The 23330-nt window shown below is 34.5% G+C and overlaps 1 protein-coding gene across 7 annotated transcripts in view; it reads left to right on the forward strand.

The window, feature by feature from the left end:
• The window catches only part of LOC114326211 (ecdysone-inducible protein E75), a 442877-nt gene extending 427108 nt beyond the window's left edge, over positions 1-15769 (forward strand). For 6 of the 7 annotated variants that reach the window (XM_028274495.2, XM_028274502.2, XM_028274496.2 and 3 more), the window contains exons 4-5: positions 10615-10856; positions 11336-15769. In XM_028274495.2, coding sequence (XP_028130296.1) covers positions 10615-10856; positions 11336-13162 — 2069 coding nt within the window. In that variant the 3' untranslated portion in view covers positions 13163-15769. Of the gene's footprint in view, positions 1-8535; positions 8832-10614; positions 10857-11335 lie in introns of those variants that run through there. The other variant, XM_028274503.2, reaches the window with a different exon arrangement.
• The last annotated feature ends 7561 nt before the right edge of the window (positions 15770-23330 follow it).

Here is a 23330-nt window from a genome sequence, read left to right on the forward strand (position 1 = left end):
TGGTACTAATTTTTCTGGTTCTAGAAACATTTGACATAGGTACATAGTACCAGAGTAGACTACGTTTTAACACTTTTTTTGTGTAATTTGCGATTTTCTGTTCAAACTATTTCTCTCCAACATGTAAACAAGAAAAAAATGTTGTGTTTTGTAAAATAATTGTTTACAAACTAACAATATCGATAGTAAGCACCAAGTCGTACAAACAGTTTATTGAGTTTATTGAACACTGACCTCTTTATCTTTATTAAAAAATCGTCGGTTCGAAAGAACCACCCAGCCCAGGTTCGATGTAAAGGTGTATCGCAACAGCATGTTCTCTCTCCTTGTTGCACAACTATTTTATTGCAAGCGAGCAAGTGGCGGCGCTAAACCGTGTTGAGGCCATCAACTTCGCTTGAACCCGAGCGAACAGATCATTGTTCCACATAGAAGTGGTCGACTCGCGAGTCGAGTATACAACACTTTTACTTCATTCAACCGTTGGTTTACGCAACGATCATGCCAAAATCGACACATAGTACGGGGAAATTAGAAGAAAAAGAAGAACCGTGTTCACTTTCAGATATTTCAATTCAAGTAAATTTACATTACATATTTGATTGGATTTCAAGAAGGGGTGTTAGTCAGGGATGTGTGCTTTCCCCCTTTTTATTTAACATTTCTATTCGGAAGCCATATTTCAAGAGTCTTTGGAAGATGCAGAGATGGGAATCAAAGTGAATTTAGTATTGATCAACAACATGCAATATGTTGATGATGGTGTTTTAATTTGTGACAACATAGTCAATCTTCAACGACTTGTCACTGTAATCGGAGAATACAGTAAACGGATGAGATTAGAGATTAAAACCAAAAAGACCAAGTGATCATCTCCAGAAACTTGGATGCACTTGAAAACTCCACCATAACACTAAATACTAAGTCCATTGAAAGAATGAGCAAATTTAAATACCTGGAAACTCAAAACGAGGGATATAAACATATTAGAAGCCTTCCAAATGTGACTATCACCGTATTCTAAAAATACTGACGAAAGTCACAAATGTAGATATCTTTAAAAGAATCAACCAAGAACACCAACTTTGAAACATTTCCAAAAACGACATAAATGTTGATATTTTGTTCACAAAAGAAAATAGATCAGCATCTTTATGACATAAAAAACGATCTGAATTGTCAAAAAATAAGATTCTGCAATTAATACTTAGGGAGAAGAAGCGTTTATGTCTATCTACCTGAACTATCTTAAAAAATACGATAACAGTTTAATAACAAATTCACTTTGTTCTGTATTTGTCTCACCTTCAATCCCACTTTGACCGCACTAACACAATAACCACTTAAGAATTGCCATTACAGCGACGTGCAAATTTTTCTTCGCGGATTTGGGCTACTTTATCGATTTCTTAGAAAGCACTCTGTGGTGTAATCGGTCGCGAATTTTGAAACTTTTCACCCTAGTTTTGGCAGTGTCAAAGACCCCAACATCAGGGTTTTCACTTTCGTTTCTGATAAATCGTTATTACTTAATAAGTGAGGTCATTTTAGTCTTTTTGTAGTGTATAAGGACAAATAATGTTAATTGAACGAGAATTTAGAACTTTATGCGTTGTTGTTTGCAGGAAAATGTTTTTTCAGTAATTATATAACTGATCAGAAAATGTGTTTTTATAGTACCTGAACAAAGTAATCCGTATTTTCTACTGAAAATCTAAAATGTTTTTTTTTATTTTGGCCACATCTTAATTATGTCTTGGTTCCATCTGGATTGATCTATGCTTAGCTCGGCTTCTTTGGTAGCGTGAATCAATAATGATCCTTGTCTACTAAATTGAGTTACTATTCTCCTCCATTCACCCCTATTTTTTGCTCTTCCTTCCCAAAAATCAATTCCCACTTCTCTTAGATCTTCCTGTACGCTATCAAACAATCTCTGTCTGGATTTTTGGTTTGATCTGGCCTTCTTTTCGCGATTGGGTCCCATTTTAGGATCATCTTTGGCATCCTCTTTCTATTCTCATCACGTGCCCCATCCATCTCATTATTTGTGTCTTTATGAAGGGACTGATGCTTTTTCCGTTATACAGTTCCTCTAGCTCTGTTTGTTCGCCGATTTCAACCTTCCACCTTGTTTTTGCCTCCTGGTTATGTCTTCTACAAGGCGCAAATATTGTTCTGAGGATCTTTCGTTGCAAGACTAACAATTTTGTTGTTTCACGCTGGTTCATTGTCCAAGTCTCACTTTTATACCTTATTATGGAGCGAATGGTTTTATATTCCTTCGGTGATGCTTTTTTAATTGCTATATTTCCTTCTTTATGTTTATATCATCAAATAAGTGTGTTGTTCAAGAAACAGTTGGGTTCTTTTTTTATTTTTTGGTCACTTTCCTTGTGCATTTTTGTGTGAAATGCTGTTTATTGTAAGTCAATTATTGTAAGTTATGTATTTATTCTAGTAAATATGGTAGAAAATATTCTAGTAAGGTTAATTCTGACAATCTATCATATTCTAATTCGCTAATTTCCCTCCACTTCGATCTTATATGAAGCAACAACCACCTCGGGTGAAAGACGAATGAATTTTACTAACTTAGAAAGTATGACAAAAGTTCAATGCCTCGCAAGAGATTAGCCACGAGAAAAAAAGCATTCTAAGCGATGGACGGACGGAGAGAAGAAAAAAACAAAGTGATTTCAGTTCTGTTACGACATAGTCGACTTTCACCCGGTTAGGAAGTTAGAAAACAAGACATGCAACTGTTATAAGCTTTCATTGAACTTACACGCTTACTTTCACCTAATGTTAAGTCTAAAAATCGTGGTAAAAGTTGTTGTTAGATTTATAAGTGCGGGGGAAGAGGTTATCAGCCTCGTTAACATTGAATATAATAGAGAGGCAAAAAGCGTTCAGAAATGATTTCACCACAGAACTGTTTGTAAAGTTTCTAATAACAAATGAAGGGTCAGGGGGAAGAACGATGAATGTCTATCTGGAAGCATTTTCGGTAAAATGAAAAACAATGTTACATATTCATCGTTTTCTCCTCTTGCATACAATCTTCTGTCATGTTTTTAAGGCAACTCTCATCGTTATTTCCCTTTGACCATTCACATGTTGTTAGTAATATTTCTAACAGAGACTACAGAAATAAAACAACTTGAAATAGGCGAAGGTAAACAAATCAAAGGAACAGACAAGTACAAGTATTTAGGTTTCATAATATTAAACAAATGAACAACAGGATAAGATATAAAAAATAGACTAGGGCAGGAGTCGGCAATCTTTTGAGTCGGAAGAGCCAAAAATTACAATTTACAAAATTTCAAAGTTTTTAAAGAGCCACAATTTTTTTGTCAACAAATAAAGTTCTTTGATAAAAAAAATTAATCTATTTATTCATAATATTATGTCTAGGTGTAGTGTTTTTCACATATATGTATATATTTTCTTACATTTCATTTATTGAAGTAAAAAATTAAAACAAATATTCACTCACAACACTAACTTGTACATCAATGACAAACAATTGAGCAAATAATCTCAATTGGAGCGTTGGCTTTGCATGGTTTTAGAAAGTTTGGATAAATCTGGTTCATAACTTGTTGTTTTAAGTTTCAAACACGACTCTAAATTTTTATTTGTTAGTTGGATTTTTAGTTTACTTTTAATTATATTGATGCAAGAGAACGCTTTCTCGCAAGAATATGTCGATCCGAAGATAGTTAGCACTCCAAATGCCAACTTCTTTACCTCACTGTAGCACTAGCACTCTGGAAGACTATTACATGCGTCGACTATAAGTCCCTCAATTCGAGGCATTTCTTTCAAAGCTGTCCACTTTTGTTGTGTTACGTACATACATTTCTGGTCCTCCAACTCTTCCAACTTGCTTTTCAATTCTGTAAATTTTCCACTCCACAAAGCTTTACTTTTTTAATCGATCAATTGCATTTCTAAAGATCCAGTTTCAATTATTCCAAATGGCCCAACGTGGATTTCGTTACTATTTGTGTTGAGAGGATTTACTATGAATGCTAGAGTGGTTTTGTTGGTTTTGAATTATTCAAATCTGCCAGCAAATTCATCTTTAATTTTTTTTTGTAACTGTGCTAAAGTAATTCGTGTTGCACTGATTTTATCGCGATATTTTGGTATTTATTTATTTTGGTAAAATAAATAATATTTGCGTGTGGAACTAAAGAGCCGCAGCCTCACATCCAAGGTTAGCAACCTGCGGCTCGCGAGCCGCAGGTTGCTAACCGCTGGACTAGGATAAACAACAGACTGCATACGAAAATTGAACCCGGTGCTGTGAGATTAAGAACATCAGCATAAAAACAAAAGCAAGAATATATAATACCGTGATAAGAAGTATCCTCACTTATGGATGTGAAAATTGGACAATAAATAAGAAAACTAAAAATAAAATAAGAGCAACAGAGACGGAATTCCTAATAAGAAGGACATGTCAGAAGAGCAGACCAAAATCGTTGGATAAATAGAATAACACAGTGGAGCTCGATAGGAAAAAGGAAGAGAGGCAGACCCCGAAGATCTTTCAGAGATGAAGTGGACGAAGCAATGGAAAGAAAAAATCTGCAGGAAGGGGACTGACAAAACAGATAGAAATGGAGAGAATGAGTGGTTGAGAAGGAATACAGTGAAAACTGTTGAAATCCTTAGTAGGTATATAAAGCATTACATTTTTTGTCCTACCCACTTCAGATTTCTTATTTTGATACATTTGACGATATCTTGTTGCTACTATATTCCCTAAAGTTCGAAGATCTCTTCAGAGATCATTGTCATTCACCACTCTGTTTTGTCTCAGTATTTTTCTAAATATAAAGATCCTAATGTTTTCCATTACATTTTCGAGTCCCTCTACCAACCGCACTTATAATTCTTATTAACACTTAATTAGAAATTAATTTGCTTTCCTTAAATCATTTTCTTATAAAAATTAGCATTATTCAAATCAAGCCATAACTTACAAGTCGGGAATCACCTCTTGAGCGCGCGATTCCAAACAGATGTGACTCATTGGAATCACACGTTGTAAAGTCCATAGCGATAGCACTCGAGAATACAACACCGCGCCGTGCTCCAGATAGTCGAGAGGTGCTGCCTTCTGGCGGCCGAAACCTGTACCACGTCAGTAGAATCGCACATTTTGAGGAATAAAGATCGCAGCGCCCAGCAACGTTGCCGGATCGACAAAGATGTAGGAAAAGGAGGGATTTTTAAAATGTACTTCTAAGTTGAATGTTGATTACTAATAATTACTAAATATATTTTAAACCAATATTTACAAAGGCATGTGAAGGTTCTAAATAGAAGAGATAAAAGATTTAAGCTTCAAAAATTCCTTTTGCTACGATTTGCTTCCTCTTTCCTGTGAATTTTTTCATTGTTTCATTCACCTCAGTCAAAGACTTTGGACTTGGAGTGCGATAATGACTAAGGAACGCATTTTTGTGATAAGAAAGTATAAACATGTATGCCTTTCTTTTATTATTGTTTATCCTTCTTCAAATTGTTTTTTAATGTGTATGAAATGCCAGAACTGAAGGTTTATGGGATACGAGATTCTTTTTAATGTTTATAGAGTATAATTATATCAACTTCGCTTCATAATGACCAAACTGATGACAAAAATGTACATGATTTATTTTTCAATATTGTTTTATATCGACTAGTCAACTGTTTTTTCTTTCTAGTAGTATCTTTTCTTCTTGTGGACACTTGATTTCAATCGTATTTCTTATTGGCATCAATATGTGACAAAAAACAAGTGAAAATGCGTGTTATCTTCATCTAGTTATATTGAATTTCCAATTTTTCGTTTTTTACTGTTTATTTGTATCTTTTTGGGTTATTTTTAGTACCTTTTTGTTTTCTTGTTAAATTTAATACCCTTCTAACTTTTCAAAAACATCATTAAATAAATATTGATCAGACTTGTTCAAAATATTTTCCGTATACAATCTTCCTCCGAGTTCAAAGGTAAACAATTATTTTTCGTAATATTTAAATTATTAATACGAACCTCTAATAGCGTTTTTGCTTCAAAACAAAACTCTAAGGTCATATTTTGAATCGTCAACAATACAATGATAATGTTTTTGTTAAGTTTATGTTTTTTTGCCGTAGCTTAATTATGCAAATCTACGACTTGTTTATACACATTGCTAAAAATACCGAGGTTAGGTTTAAAAAAACTCGTCGTTTTTTATTGTTTTGGGGTGGTGCCAATCTTTAGACTTGGGCAGAAGTGGATTCTCCTTTTTGGATAATTTAAAAAGACGGAAAAATTAGGAAAAAGAAGAAGAAGGTAAATTTATAAAGAATATTAAAATGGAAACTTACAAATACAATACCTACAGGGAGACCAAAGTGCAGATGGAAAGACTAGATCAGAGAAGATATCAGCTGAATGAAGATATTAAACTGGAAAACAAAAATAGAAAAGAATGGACATTGCACATGAAAACAAAGAAAAGACAGAGTAATTCCCCACGAAAACAGATTAGAAGAGCTCATATTATTGGGCTGCTTTATACTTCTGTTCAAGAGTGACAGACCCGTAAAAGGCTGTGTATTTTTCAATCTAAAAATAGTCCATCATCAAAAAACAAAATAGCAATGCTGTCGAGTAAGATCTAGAATCTAGACAGTAATTATATGCCTATAAGGTATTGAATTCATCCTTTGGGTGTTTTAAATGGACGAAGTTTAGATCAGAATTGAAAAACTATTTAAAACATTTAAAATTTATTTAAAAAACTGCTAAAGAATTGTTAGGAATCAGTTAATATTCTTTTAAGCCTTTAGACTCCGAAAATTTTAAAGGATGTAATTACTACTTCAACAAAATGTTGGAACGCGTTGTATAAAAGTGCTAAGGTTTATGAACGAAAAGCGCGAAAAACTATCTTTGAAAGTGCTCACATAGTCTTGAGAGACTGAAGCAATTCCAAATTCTACGGTTGATCTTCGCACCATTGCTCACTCTAGTAAATGCTTCAAGCAAATGTTCAAACTCGTGCTAAAATTCATGGAAAAGCGCCAAAAACTAGCTTTGGAATAGCTGACATTGTTTTGAACCTTTAGACTCAAAGAATTCCAAAAAATAGTCTTGCCTTTCAAACGTTCAGGAAAAATCCCACGAATCAAAGCTTTGCACCGTTATCCGTTCGAATCTTGTCTGAATCTCAGCAGGAAAAGTCGAGCCACGAGGATAAAAATATTAAAAAAAACCAAAGAGCTTCAACCAAATGTTGGAACGCGGAGTATAAAGGTGCTAAGATCTAAAAAGAACAAAAAGCTTTAAAAATGGGCTTTGAAAGGGCTCACATTCCTCACTCTAGTAAGTGTTTTAAGCAAATGATCGAGCAGGTAGTATAAAAAGTGCTAAAATTTACTAAATAGCGCCAAGTCTTTGAAAGGGCTTACATTGCTTTGAACGACTTGCGGAATTCCAAGATTTATTGTTGTCATCTTCGACTGTTCAGGAAAAATCCCACGAATCCTAGCTTTGCACCATTACCCGTTAGAGTCTTGTCTGGATCTGAGCAGGAAAATAAGAGACACAAGGATAAAAATATTAATAAAAACCAAAGGGCGTCAACCAAATGTTGGAACGCGGGGCATAAAGGTGCTAAGATCTAAAAAGAACGAAATGTGCTAAAAATGGCTTTGAAAGGGTTCACATTGCTCATTTTAGTAAGTGATTCAAGCAAATGATCGAAGTGGTAGTGTAAAAAGTGCTAAAATTTATGAAAAAGCGCCAAAAACTGTCTTTGAAAGGGCTTACATTGCTTTGAACTTTGAAGCTTTAGACTTACGGAATTCCAAGATATATTGTTGCAATCTTCGACTAGAAAAGCCTTTTAAACGTTCAGGAAAAATCCCACGAATCGGGGGATTTCTCAGCAGGAAAAGAAGAGCCACAAGTATAAAACTATTAATGAAAACGAAAGAATCAATAAAATCAAAGGAAATTTTTGTATTAATACAAATACTAATAAAGAAATTGCATAGATCACAATCAAATGAGACTTTTCTGAATCTCAGCAGGAAAAGAAGAACCGCAAGGATAAAAATATTAATAAAAAAAATACAGGATTTTGTTATATCAATAGTATTATGGATATAAATACTAATAAAGAAATTCCATAGGTCACAATCAAATTCGGAGTTTAGCCTCTTGTTAATCTCAGCAGGAAAAAAATCTTAACAAAAACCAAAAAAATAATAAAAACAAAGGATTTTTTATATCAACAGTAATATAAATACTAATAGAGAAATTCCATAGATCACAATCAAAAATATGGAGTAAAACATTTTCGCACTGGGGCTTACCCCTGATTTCGCCTCTGTGCCGCGTCGGCCCCGGAATGCCCTCTAGGTGGGTGACGGGGGCACCGAGCGTCCTTGTCGTTCTCCTCTCCCTCCCCACCCGGCGCCCGTTTTCATATCTAAACGCGCACCGTCGATATATCCGAGCAGCGAGCGACGCAACTCTCAAGTTCAAGGGTGATGGAGGGGAAGGCACGGCAGCCGGCTGGTGGGGGGCCGCGCCGTTAGAGGGGAATCCGTGGGTGCTCTGGCTTCGACTGGAAATGTTATTCGCGCCACTATACTCGCTACCATCTCGGGAATGCCAGCTCGCGCCCGCAGCCCGATTTTACGTCTACCGCGACGTGCGCCACATGTGTTTTTTGGTGAAAGTGATCAGTTAAAGTGTAAAAAGTTCACGATGGGTGAAGAATTGCCCATCCTTAAGGGAATACTCAATGGTGTCGTCAACTATCATAACGCACGTAGGTGTTTTTTGCTAAAAAAGTGTTTTATTCGTGTGATAATTAGTGAATACTTCAACAGTTCAATTTCTTCCCCAAATATCATCAATGAATACATTAAAAATGGATTAGCTTCTTTGGTTATGTTTAAAATTAGCAAAACCATATTTTGACAACGAAAAACAGATCTACAGTAACTTCAAAATTGTCCATCTCCATATTGGTCATACTGATTAGTGAACACTTCAGCAGTTTCATTTCCTATGCAAATATTCTCTTTAATTCATTTTAAAACTAGCACAACTTGATCTGTGGATTAGTACTTTTTTTTCACTTTTTGAAGTCACTTTTTTTCGCATTTTGACATTTTTTACTTAGTGCCTTCAAAAAAGGACGGTTTCCATAAGTTGATCTGACTTTACTAAGTAACACTATATTTTCTCAACACCCCTGAGCTAGTTATAACAATTATGGTGCTAATATGTTATGACTGGTTGATTGACAGATTGTCTACGCCCCATAAAAAACCCTTCAAAATCGAATTTTCATAAATCAAGAAAGACCCATCTCTTAAAATTTGTGCCGGAACTGCCTATGTAGACATACGTTTTTTGGTTAAAGAAATGACTTCTTGCACCAAGCCAGCTACTTAGACGACGAAAAACAAATTTGCAATCTCATCGCGTTTGCTGAAATTTTTATTCTCTTTTTTTTTCTAAATTACTTTCTACAACTACATTATTTCAACGTATAATACTGTTTAATACTATTCAGCAGTAATGATTTAGTTGTTACCAAGCTTCAGAATGGCCATTTAATTTTTTTTTTATTCTGATACAGTTAGGATATTAAAAAAAGATACTACTGGACTAATCGAGCCCATTTTCCAAATAACTATCATTTCAAGACATAGAACTAATAATATTCCTCTGATTTTATCTGCTTTTGAAGGATATAACATTCGTGCATCCTCTATAACATCTTTATCTTTCGACTAATCGTCAAAAAAAAAAATAGTTTTTGTGACTTATTCCATTTTATTTAAGATGCCTTGCGTGTTGGAATATTATTAGTGAACCAATTTTTTTATATTATCGGACTTGAAATCGCCAAAAAGGGAAAAATATTTGCAACAAACTTATCATTTTCATTAGTGAATCAATGTCCTTGTATTATTGGACCTAAAAGCGCCAAAGAAGGAAAAATATGTACGTACTTGTAATGAACTTAACATTTTCTTCATTAGTGGATCAATGTTCTTGTATTATTAGACCTGAAAACGCCACAAAAGGAAAAATACAAACAAAAAAACAAACTTTGTCATTTTTTTACCATATACGAAATATCCTTATATTTTTTTTAAATATAACAATATCGACATAATCGTTTATTAAAAACATAGGACTTTCTGTTTATTTTTTTACATCACGTATAATACCTACATATTGTTAAAAATTCGTGTCGGTACTGAAAATATGTTTTGGTACTTTTTTGCACATCTCGATCAATTTTTTGACAATCGAATTTATCGAATTACTTTCTCGGTGACCTAGAATCTTTGTGAAAGCAGGCAAAATTTCTCCCTGCGTCGTTTTCCAACTTTATACGATATTATCGAACATCGCAAACACTTTCTCCTGTCGCTGGTACTTTTTTAACGGATTAAAACAGATGTAGAGCAGATGGCACGCGCAACCCGAAGGGCACCTGGACGCTTAAGCTATATGTATATACATTAACATATCTACCCTTACATTTAAATATTTTGACTGCATTTACTTACGGTTTTTTTCTTTTGTTACAGCTGTTAGATTCGGTCGTGTGCCGAAGAGGGAAAAGGCCAGAATTTTGGCTGCTATGCAACAAAGTTCAAACTCACGCTCTTTAGAAAAAGCTATCGCTGCTGAATTAGAAGATGAACAAAGATTGCTCGAAACTGTCGTCAGAGCCCACATCGACACCTGTGATTTCACCAGGGATAAAGTGGAACCCATGCTACAGCGAGCAAGGGATCATCCTTCGTATACAGTTTGTCCACCAAGTTTGGTAAGTACTTTTAATATGTACTATTTTATAAAATATAATGATCTAACGAGCACTATGCCAACGGAAATGGGGCGTTATGGTCATAGTAACGTACCCCAAACAATAATTGACCAGACTTGTTGACCTTGGTACTAGAGGGACAAGCGGAAACATTCAAGGTTTTGTGCTATATCCGTCTCTCTCTTGGCATTACATTTGTCGGGGATTATGGACAAGGTTAAAACGTACTTGAACACCTATGGTTGAAATACAAGGTGTTTATCTCAAACTCATCATCTATTCTAATTTGTTATCAACGAGAGCACAAAAATTCCGCTAAAAATGTGTACGTGACAGACCTTGAAATCGATCGCTATTTTCTTGACCTTCTCCTGAGTAGCTCAAAGGTCATTCTATTTTTAACTTTGGCAGATAACATGAAAATATTGTAATTGTTTTCGTAGCATTACGATACTAAATATATTTTTTTTTTGTTGCAGGCATGTCCTTTGAACCCCAACCCACAACCTTTATCGGGTCAACAAGAATTACTGCAGGACTTCTCCAAGAGATTCTCCCCAGCAATCCGTGGTGTGGTGGAGTTCGCCAAGCGCATACCTGGATTCACCTTACTGGCTCAAGATGATCAAGTTACTTTGCTGAAAGCTGGAGTTTTTGAAGTGTTGTTAGTGCGCCTCGCGTGTATGTTTGACTCTCAAACCGCCAGTATGGTGTGTTTAAATGGACAAGTGCTAAAACGTGACTCAGTTCACAATAGTTCTAATGCTCGGTTCTTGATGGACAGTATGTTTGATTTCGCGGAAAGAATGAACTTTTTAAGATTATCCGACGCGGAGATTGGACTTTTTTGTTCCGTGGTCGTGATTGCTGCTGATCGTCCCGGTCTAAGAAACACCGAGTTGATCGAAAAGATGCACAACAAACTAAAAGCATCTCTACAAATGGTCGTTTCGCAAAACCATCTCGGACAACCCCATATCATGGATGAATTGATGAAGAAGATTCCTGATCTCCGTACGTTAAATACTCTTCATTCGGAGAAACTACTTGCCTTCAAAATGACCGAACAACATCAGATCATACAACAGCAACAGTTCCATCATCATACGTGGAACGGCCATATGGAAGAAGAAAGCAACAGCAAAAGCCCTGCAGCCTCTTCGTGGTCATCTTCATCTGATGTAACTATGGATGATGCTAAGTCTCCTCTTGGCTCCGTATCCAGCACAGAATCGATGTGCTCTTCAGAAATGACATCAATCCATGAATATCCTCATCCAAGTAGTCACCATATCAGCTCAAATGTAACAAACGCACCCTTACTAGCCGCTACTCTGGCAGGTGGCGTTTGTCCGCACAGACATCGAGCCAACTCTGGCTCAACCTCTTCTGGTGATGATGAACTAGCAGCCACATCACATTTAATCCACAACGGAATTACAATAACCCCAGTTTCAAGGCCATCACATAATCCTCACCCCAGATTCAGAAAGCTTGATTCCCCTAGCGACTCTGGCATTGAATCAGGCACTGAAAAAATCGAAAAACCCACTTCAGTCTGTTCCAGCCCTCGATCATCCGTCGATGATCACCATATAGTCGAGGACATGCCTGTTCTCAAACGTGTCTTACAAGCACCCCCCTTGTATGACACCAATTCTCTCATGGATGAGGCCTACAAACCACACAAAAAATTCAGAGCCTTAAGGAACAAAGATTCGGCAGAAGCAGAACCAGTTGTCATCATGTCCCCGCAACCAGTGCAATCTCAACTACAAATGCAGCTCACGGCTGCTCCTCAATCTACGTTGTCCAGTTCACACTCCATGTTGGCCAGGTCGCTTATGGAAGGTCCCAGGATGACAGCGGAGCAAATGAAAAGAACCGAAGTTATTCACAACTTCATAATGAGAGGTGGTGAATCTGCTTCACCTATGGTAACAGCAGCACCCACAGCCTGTCCTTACAAGACATCGAATGGGTCGTTGCTGCAGCCTGCGTGGGCTACCAGTGTGATAACAACTACTGCGCGCCAAAGTCAGATGCACAACAGCCACACACCTCCCCCGCAGCACCAAGATTACAGCCGGCTGTACCTGCATCCGCAGCAGTCGCCACACTCGACTTCACCAGCTCCTCCACAGTCTAGATCTCCCGCCAGTCCGCACTCATCGTTACTAACGACGATACCCAAAATGGTAGAGCTGCAAGTTGATATAGCAGACTCACAGCAGCCTCTAAATTTGTCCAAAAAGTCACCCTCCCCTTCACCGAGGCCGATGAAGGTGGTGACTCTAGAAGTGTAAGACAGCCGTGGCGGTTTGTTTTTAAACCGCTTCGTGAGATTAGTACAAAGTGGAGTGCACATGCCCTGAGAGACTTTTTGCGACAGAGGACATTAAGGTGCCACTTTTGATCGTGTTACAAAAAACCAAATAATTTATAATTACTGTATATTCAGCCCTACTATCTCTGTCTACAAAGCCACGGGAAAAATGATCCAATTACCAAACGAACGAAAGTGAAAATATCGATTTTGTGAAATGTTCTTAGGGAAAATTGTAAGATTTAAATAAATTTTGTAAAGTTTGGCAACGTTGCACAACTTCGATATTCTTCGTCTTTCACAGTGAAAATTCGTCGTAAATCGGATACTTTTTCCCGTCGCTGATTTATATATCTGTATGTTGATGTGTGCCCCTCATGTTATGTTGTAGTAGTAGTAGGGAAAAGCCCCATTGGTGACGTCCCAGATTCTCATGTAAAGTAACTTCCGCCATGTGTCGAGAGAGGGCGCGACCTTTTGTACATAGCGGACCAAGAAACCACACTAGCGCCCTCTTTCTGACTCTCTGTCTAGTTAAGGTTTCAAACAATCAATCACTAATTTAAATACATAGTTCCATGTAAATGACAAACAAAAAGATCGATGAAACTGGCATCAGCACCCGAATCAATCCTACTATAGATTTAATTATTATTGTTTAATTAATATATGTGATACATTGATTTGTAGGTTTATGAGAGGTCTTTCGGAAACGTCTTGCCCTGTTGCCTCGGTGTTTACGAACTATTTTCATCATTTTTTAGCTTTGTTTTTAAATATCTGGAGGACTACACGAAATTTTAGTCGAAAATATTATGTTTATTTTTGATTTTAACTTCAAAATAAACACATTTTCAATTAAAATTGTGATTAATTACCATTAAATTTAGTAGATAACGTACAAATATCACAAGAACATAGTTTTAGAACCAAACTTTTGAAATTTTGAATTTTTTGACTGAAAATAGTAGACAGCTTATATTTCAATTCGTTTTGGAGGTGACCAGCAAACTATCTACCAATATTTCGCTTACATCGACGTCTACTTAAAACAGTTCGAAGTTTTAGATCCGAAGAACTAAAGACTTGTACTGGAATCAAGTTATTGTAAACAACTCAAATTCGTGTTTTCTAAAACTTGTAAAGCATACGAACGATGAATTAGAAGAAGATGAGGGGAAATCTAAAATTGCATTCCACTACCTGTCTATTCATCTAGGTAAAAATTCCAACGAATCTTGGTTCCCTGTACTCAGATGGGAGTAAAATAGAAAATGAATTCATTGAAATTTATTTCCTATTACTTTTACTGCTATCTGAGTACAGGCACAGAAGATTCGTTGGCATTTTTACCTAGACGAATAGACGGGTAGTAGAATGCAATTTTAGATTTCCCCTAGTCTTCTAGTTTATCGTTCGTTTGTTTTGCAAGTTTTGGAAATCCCGAATTTGGGTTGTTTACCAGAACTCGGATCCAGTTAGAAGTGTTTAGTTCTTGGGATCTAAAACTTCGAAATGTTTTAATTAATTTATTTTTTGAGCAAATTTTTTGAACGCCTTTGGCAACATAGTGGACTGTATCCGTTGTACTCTATATTTATGAATATAAGTTTGTGTTTTGCGTATCTCAGTTTGTAAAGAGACTCATAATCATTATCATGGAATCATCTCATCATCCGCCTGTTTGTATCACCACTGTTTCATACCATTTTAAGATTAGTATATTAAGGCGTTCAAGGGAGAATCGTGAGACTGAGGGGGGTATGCGATGCATCCCATCGTACTAAGGCCCGATCATTTTTTTTGTGTAAATATGATGTCGGTCCGACTCACCTGTCTGTGTTGCGCCTCCCATGTTTGTCTCCCTTTATGCCGAATAGAGAGGACGTGCAATTCTGTTCCCAACCGATTTTAGCCTATTCTGGATAGTATTTAGACAATTATTGGAGTCATACGATCTAAAAAAAAACATGTTTGGAAGAAAGATCTCCTATAGATAAATTTTTTTATTTTTTTTTGTTTTTTATTTAAAAAATATATTCTCTCACCTTTCGAACTGCTTTATTGCAAGTTAAATTAACTTATAATACAGGGTGAGTTACTTGATGTATTGATCTCTACTAATTTTTACTTTTGGACGACCCTGTATTACAATTTTTCAAATTGTTTTGTTTTTAATAAAAAATTGCTGTGAATTATAATTTTCTTATAAATAAATGAATTAAAAGCAGTTAGAAAAAGTGAGAAGTAAAATTTAGAATATTTAGGTACAAAATAGTAAATTATATCTCTATTTATAATATATTCCTAATTTATTTTTGGACGACTATTTGATGGAAATTTCCTCTTCCAAATTTTCCCACAAACTATTATTATGGCTCCATTAACTGTTATTTATTTGTATTTATTTTTATTTCTATTGTTAATATTGTTTTCGGCGATTGTTTTTGTGATGGATTCGGACTGGAGATTTGCCCAGAGCGGAAAATGCTTTGGGGGGGTCGCCGGTCTGGGTCGTAAACAATTGTATTTTTGTAAATTGGGAGCTTGTTGAGGCCGACAGAATAAACATGTCTTGGTGATATTATATCTGTGTTTTGTTTCTACCCCTTTACCCTTAAAATACATAAAAATATAAGCAAACAAAAAAACAAAAAATTAAATGAAAAAAATTATTTTTTTCAAAAGTATTAATACTTTAATATTTTGAGCTGAAGTAGACTACAACAAAAAGTATAAGAGACGAAGAAAATCACAAAATTAAATATTAACTATAAAAGGTAACCTATAAAAAGATGAAAAAAAAAATATTGAACTTTTCGTAAAAGACGAAGTAAATATCAAAATTAAAAGTTACTTATAAAAAAATGAAAAAAACAATTAAAATTGTTAAAAAATTAATACCAATATTTTGAGTTGAAGTAGAGTATAAGAAAAGTATAAAAGACGAAGTAAATAACAAAATTAAATATTACCTATAAAAACATGAAAAAAAATTATAAAATAAAAAATTATTGAAATCTTCCAAAATTATCAATACTTCACTATTTTGAGCTGAAGTACATTATAAAAAAGTAAAAAAAGCGAAATAAATATCAAAATCAACGTTTTTCGAAGTATTGGACACTTTGGACAGCCAATAAGTTAATAGAGGCACTACGAGGGATATACAACTACATTAAAGAACACAATAAATGAGTTTTAGTTATTTAGTCAGTTCTACAAATCAATCCTGGGTGGATTACACAAAAAAAAACTAATAAAAAATAAAATAAAACAATATTGAAATCTTTCAAAAATATCAATAACTCAATGCTTTCAGCTGAAGTGGAGTACAAAAAAAATATAAAAGACAAAACAAATGACACAATTAAACGCTAGTCAAAATATCAGACAGCTAATGGTTTAATAGAGGCTCATACTAGGGATACTACATGGATTAACACAAGGAATGCCCGTTTTTAACAAAAATCATTTTCTCAAGTTTGGCAATAAATGATAATCATGAATGAAGTTACAAAGTTAGTTCTTAGTTAAAAAAAAAGGTTTTAGTCGAAAAAACTTGCATTTCTTATACTATTCTATGTAGTTATGGCATATCCCTCGTATGAGTAGGTACCTCTATCGATATAAAAGACGAAGAAAATAACAAAATTAAATGATTAGGTATGGTCTAAAATGTTTTGTAGAAAATCTAGGTTTTTGGACTTTATTCGATTTATCAAGGGAACAGCAATTGCGGAGAAGCTACAGTTCATCAAAAAACAACGGATTAACCTAATTTTGCAACTGACGTGATTGTAGTAGGTGCCTAGCGGCATCTGCTAAATAAAAGTCAAAGTTTTAAACCTAATAAAATATTTAAAATAATATCAAATTGAAAAATTATTGGACCATTTTCCTGGTAACAGAAGAAGAAGACAAGAGGGAATTCTAAAATTTGCAATTCACAACCCCGTCTGTTCAGCGTGGTAAATTCCAACGGAAAATGAACCTATTTACTCAATAGGAGTAATACTAATAGAAAATAAAAATGTATACCATTTTTATTATTAGTATTGGCTTCGCTACTCTATCATCAGATGCTATATATTTTCTACGTTATTATACGGAGTAGAGGCCTGGACACTTTCCGAGGCTTCTTTAAGAAAACTCGAGGCATTCGAGATGTGGTGTTACAGGCGCATTTTGAGAATTTCGTGGGTGGATCGTGTGACTAATGTTGAGGTTCTACGTAGAATAGGCAAGGAATGCGAGATTATTAACAAAATCAAAGAGCGCAAACTAGAATATCTTGGCCATGTCATGAGGAATGAACAGAGATATGGCTTGTTGCAACTCATTTTTCAAGGCAAGGTATTTGGAAAGAGAAGACCAGGGAGAAGAAGAATATCTTGGCTTCAAAACCTGAGAAAGTGGTTTAATACATCGACAACCGGACTATTCAGAATAGCAGCAAGCAAAGTTAGGATAGCCATGCTGATCGCCAGCATCCGGAACGGATAGGCACCTTAAGAAGAAGATTGGCTTCGCATGCAACTGAATAAAAATGGTTATACATTTTTATTTTATATTAGTATTACTCCTATTGAGTATTTAACTAGGTCCATTTTCCGTTGGAATTTACCACGCTGAATAGACGGGGTTGTGAATTGCAAATTTTAGAATTCCCTCTTGTCTTATTCGCTTCAGCATCCATCTGGCTTGCAATTTTTAGAAGCCGTGGAGGTGTTACCAGTAAAATGGTCCAATAAGTTTTCAATTTGATATTATTTTAAAAAGTTTTAAATATTTTTTTCGTTAGAAAACTTTAACTTTCATTTAATTGAATTCTTGAATAACGGAATTATTATGTTTTATCATCAATCGGAACACAGTAAATTGTAGTATTTACTCGATACTCGATCAACAGTTTCTTTAATACAACTTCCTCGTATGCAAAACATAAATCAAATAATGAACTTAATGAGAACCATAGTCAATTAACGAATGATATGTAATAGTTTGCGTTCAGTTTGTGCAGCATTGTTTTTTCCTGTTCAATAAACCGCCTCGTTTGCCGCGCCTATGGTCACTTGACCATTGCTTGACATTCGTGATTCATTTCCTTATTTATTCTTTATTGATCGTTAAAAGCAAATTTCTTGAGTTCGTTATCGTTTAATTGCCAAAACGTAAAGCTTTAGATATGTTAAATTACACTAAATTAAGACGCTGGAATGATTAGACATCGAGAGGGAAATGTGAGTGATCACTTGACCTGGATTTTAAATAGGGAACACGGGATACACTGTTTACAGTGTGCAGAGATGCCTAGATACTAGATATGAATAAATAGTAAAAAAGTATATGCCTGTTTCATTGATTTTGAGAAGGCATTTGACAGAATACAGCTTAACTGTCTTAAAGAAATTTTGTTAAATAAAAACGTAGACAGTAGAGACATTAGAATTATGTAACCTCTCTTGGAATCAAACAGCGAAAGTGAAAATTGAACATAAACTGACTGAGGATACCCAGATTCGCCGTGGGGTGCGCCAAGGGTGTATTTTACCACCGTTGTAAAATTTATACAGTGAAGCCATCTCAGAATTAGTGTTTGCCGAACGCTAGAAGAACTACAACACTTTGCTTAACGACTAAATATAGATACATTATACATTGCAACAGTGTTGCCAATCGCATTTCTCTTTCTCTAGATTATCCGATGATCGCTCGAAAAATATCCGATTTGTCACGAAAAGGTACGCTAGGTCAAAAATTATTCTGTTATTAAAATCAATGTTGCCAATGTTATTCTTTTAGTCCCCTTAACAACCATCAAATAACAAAATCCGTTGTTCGTACGCCAATCAGTTGATTGTAATCAATTATCATTATGATAATTAACATAATTGATTGATTAATTAATTATTAATTATCAAGTAACGTAACAATTATTAACATAATTGATTAATTAATCAATTAATCTCATAATTGTAATCAATTATGTTTTCAGCAACCCAATCAACGTTGACATTGACAGTAATTAAATATTTGATAATGATCAGTTGATTCCATTTCTGATTAGCGTTCGAACAACCGGCCCTTTAATCTACTGGATTCTCTATTTCACAGTTTAAAAATTTTCGTTTATAGATGAAAATCTCGTAAATATATACTATTTACTTACTATTATTATATTATTCGTATTTTGTAGATATTATCGTAAGTGTTAAATTCTAAATAAATAAATAAATCTAAATATTTCATTATTTGGATTGTTATATTAATTTATTGTAATTATTTAAGTAAAAAAAAACACTTTTAAATATTATTTTATTAAAACGTAATAACTATTGGTCCAAGAGCTGTGAGACATTTTTGAGTAGGTATTTTAGGCAACCTGAAAATTTTTCAGGTGACTCTTCCATGATAGCCTAATACAAAAATGCCGATCTGGCTGGAGGGTAGCGGTTATTTTCCCCAAAAATCCCCCCCAAAGTTAAACAAAAGGGTAAAAATTGATATTACAAAAAATATCATTGACGTGACTTTAAAGTAAATTTAAATATTCAAATATAAAGAAAATAAACAGGCCAGGCGATTTGAGGGCGATTTTAACTCTGCAAGATACTTGCATGGGCGCCCCAGGATTATATTCAGGGGATGCATCTGAACTTCAGAAGATTTCATCTGAATCTGTACATACTATTAACTAGTATAAAATAAACAACTATACATGCATAACTATGTACATTCCTTCCGGACAGGGAAGTGCAATTGTTATTTTGACAGGGTATTTTTTAATATTAAAAATAAACATTCTAAAAAAGACAGTTTTTTTTTGGTGAAATTTTCCAACTGCCAGGTGATCAAACAAATTACGCTTGCCTATAAATGAAAAGCGCTATAGGTAAGCAGCAGTGTGAGAAAGAGCGTATACCGATAGCTGTTTGCGTCCTCTGTTGTAGCTGAGCGAGTCCGTTCGCTCCAGAAAAATCACGTGACCTAGCGATATCCATGTTGTTGTTCCTCGAAATGTTAGAGTATTTATTATAATATATTATAGTTTTTTAAGTAACTTTTTTTTAATTAAAGAAAAATAATACGTACTATACAATAGATTTTGCAAATATGATAGAAAAAGACAAATTTATTAGATATTATAAATATATAGGTAGAAAAGTATAAAACTATGAACTAAATTAATTCTGTGTCCGAATCTTGTACTTCTTCTTCAAACTCCTCATCTGAGCTTAAATATTCATTCTCTTCTTCCTCGTCAGACTCCCCTCGAGACTCAGATTCCTCTTCTACGTGATCTGTAAATAGGTGTAATATGTATTTAGAATTAATTAAAAATAATAAGTGATTAACTAGTTGAGTTGCTACGTATTCTCCATCCTTTTATACGGAGTCGAAGCCTGGACAATCACGGGCGCATCTGAAGAAAGACTTGCCGTTGTTGAGATGTGGAGTTATCGAATAATGTTAAATATATCATGGACACACGTAACAAACACGGAAACATTAATAAACATGAAAATGCAAAAGAAATACTCAACACTATGAAGGAAAGAAACATGAGCTACTTTGGTCATACCTACAATAAGAAATAAAAAACGTGATGTGATTGGTTATAATAGGAAAGTATTAAGCATTGGTAATTTTTCATTAATTCTAAATACATATTACAACTATTTACTGATCAGGTAGAAGAATCTGAGTCTCGAGGGGAGTCTGACGAAGGACAAGAGAATGAATATTTATTTTAGCTCATTTTTCTTTCCTTCATAGTGTTGAGGATTTCTTTTGCATTTTTCATCTTTCTTAACGTTTCGAGGCACAACATGGATATCGCCAGGTCACGTGATTTTCTCGAGCGAACGGACTCACTCAACTACAGCAGAGGACGCAAATAGCTATCGGTATACGCTCTTTCTCACACTGCTGCTTACTTATAGCGGTTTTCATTTATATGCACGCGTAATTTGTTTGATCACATGGCAATTGGAAAATTTCCCCAAAAAAAACTGTCTTTTGTAGAATATTTATTTTTAAAATTAAAAAATACCCTGTCAAAATAACAATTGCACCTCCCTGTCCGGAAGGAATGTACATAGCTATGCATGTATAGTTGTATATTTTATGCTCGTTAATAGTATGTACATATTCAGATGGAATCTTCTGAAGTTCAGATGCACCCCCTGAAAATAATCCTGGGGCGTCCATGCAAGTATCTTGCAGAGTTAAAATCGCCCTCAAATTGCCTGGCCTGTTTATTTTCTGTATATTTGAATATTTAAATTTACTTTCGAGTCATATCAATGATATTTTTTGTTATAACAATTTTTACCCTTTTTTAACTTTGGGGGGGATTTTTGGGGAAAATAACCGCTACCCTCCAGCCAGACCGGCATTTTTGTATTAGGTTATCATAGAAGAGTCACCTGAAAAATTTTCAGGTTGCCTAAAATACCTATTCAAAAATGTCTCACAGCTCTTATACTATATCTAAAACTAGGTACTGGACAAATAAATAATAAATCAATCAATACAAAATAAACTACAGCTACATTAATAGCATAGTCGCAAATTTTCTGGTCAATGCTGTTAAAATGCATTATTTTTTTCGAGTCCTGAGAAAGCTAATAAGTATTGTTTAAAAATTTAAACGCAGAATGAAAGATTACATTATTACTGAGGGCCGAAAGTCCCTGAAGACTTCTATAATTTTTATTCTAATATGTTACAGGGGTAAAAGGAAAAGAGAATATTGAGTGTGATTTTTAATTTCAAATATCTCATTTAAAAGAAACATTTTGTTTATTCTAAGGGACTTTCAGCCCTCGGTAATAATGTAATCTTTCATTCTGCGTTCAAATTTTTCAAAAATATTTATTAGTTTTCTCAGGATTCGAAAAAAATGAATACGTTTAAAGATTATTGGTCCGAAATTTCGCGCCTACGCTCTTTTAACAACTAAAGATTTATTACAACTAAAACAATAGAAATGTATTTGACAGTCTTGTAGTTATTAAGGTATCAAAGTTATTATCCATAATACCAGTCGTGCGTTCAACGTTAATGCCCGACTAAATAATTTTTATAGGCAAAAAATTTGAAGGATTTTTGAGTTAATTAGTAGATATCTAGATATTACTAGTTTCAAATAAGTAGATTTTTCTACAACCACTATTCCAAATGCATTTTTCTGCACAATTTTATGTTAAAACAAACTTAATATTTTTTCTACAACCACTATTCAAAGTGCACTTTTCTGCACGGTTTTATGTTAGCAAACTTGATATTTTCTCACAGTATAAGATATTTGACATTAGTGTGCAGAAAAGTGACGTTTCTGTGCCGCAAAGTGACGTTTCTGTGCCGCAAAATTCTTTTCTGCACAGTTGACTACCTCATTCTGAGTAACGTTATATTCTGTTTACATCCGTGGACTACCGCATTCTGAGTAACGTTATATTCTGTTTACATCCGAGGTTAAACTTTAGACAAATATATAACCTATAAGACAATTATTATATTTAACTATAGCATAGAAACTAAATTATGGATGTTACAACTGTTTTATTTTACAATTTTATTCTTATTAAACATTTTATAATTATCAAATAACCAATAAGGATTTAGCAACCTGTGCAAGAGACGTCGAATGAAGTAGGTTTTGTGTAAATCCGTGACTGCATAAATAAAATAATGTCAATAATGTGTAATAATTGTTTAAATTTAAACAAATTAAGGCAGTGCATTAATTTTTTAACTGATTTCTGTGCAATTTATTTAGGTATGAGGAATTTAAATTGATTAGTAGGTATTATTTAAATACAGTTTAAAATTTATCACATAGGTACCTATTAAAATTAATCGTCGTTTGGAAATTGTGATTTTTATTTTTAGGAAAAACTGTGCTTGTAGAAAAAGTATAGTGTGAAACACGTGCAGAAAGGTAATTTCTCACTCGTTTGAATTGCGGCACTCGCTTGCGCTCGTACCGCAACTTTTCAAACTCGTGAGAAATTAGTACCTTTCTGCACTTGTTGCACAATATACTATTCTTACAGAATAACTGACAGTAGTGTGCAGAAAAGTGACGTTTCTGTTCCGGAAAGTTCTTTTCTGCATAGTACCATTACATTCCTCAAAAA

Source organism: Diabrotica virgifera, chromosome 3 (assembly GCF_917563875.1).
Source record: "Diabrotica virgifera virgifera chromosome 3, PGI_DIABVI_V3a".
Lineage (NCBI taxonomy): Eukaryota > Metazoa > Arthropoda > Insecta > Coleoptera > Chrysomelidae > Diabrotica > Diabrotica virgifera.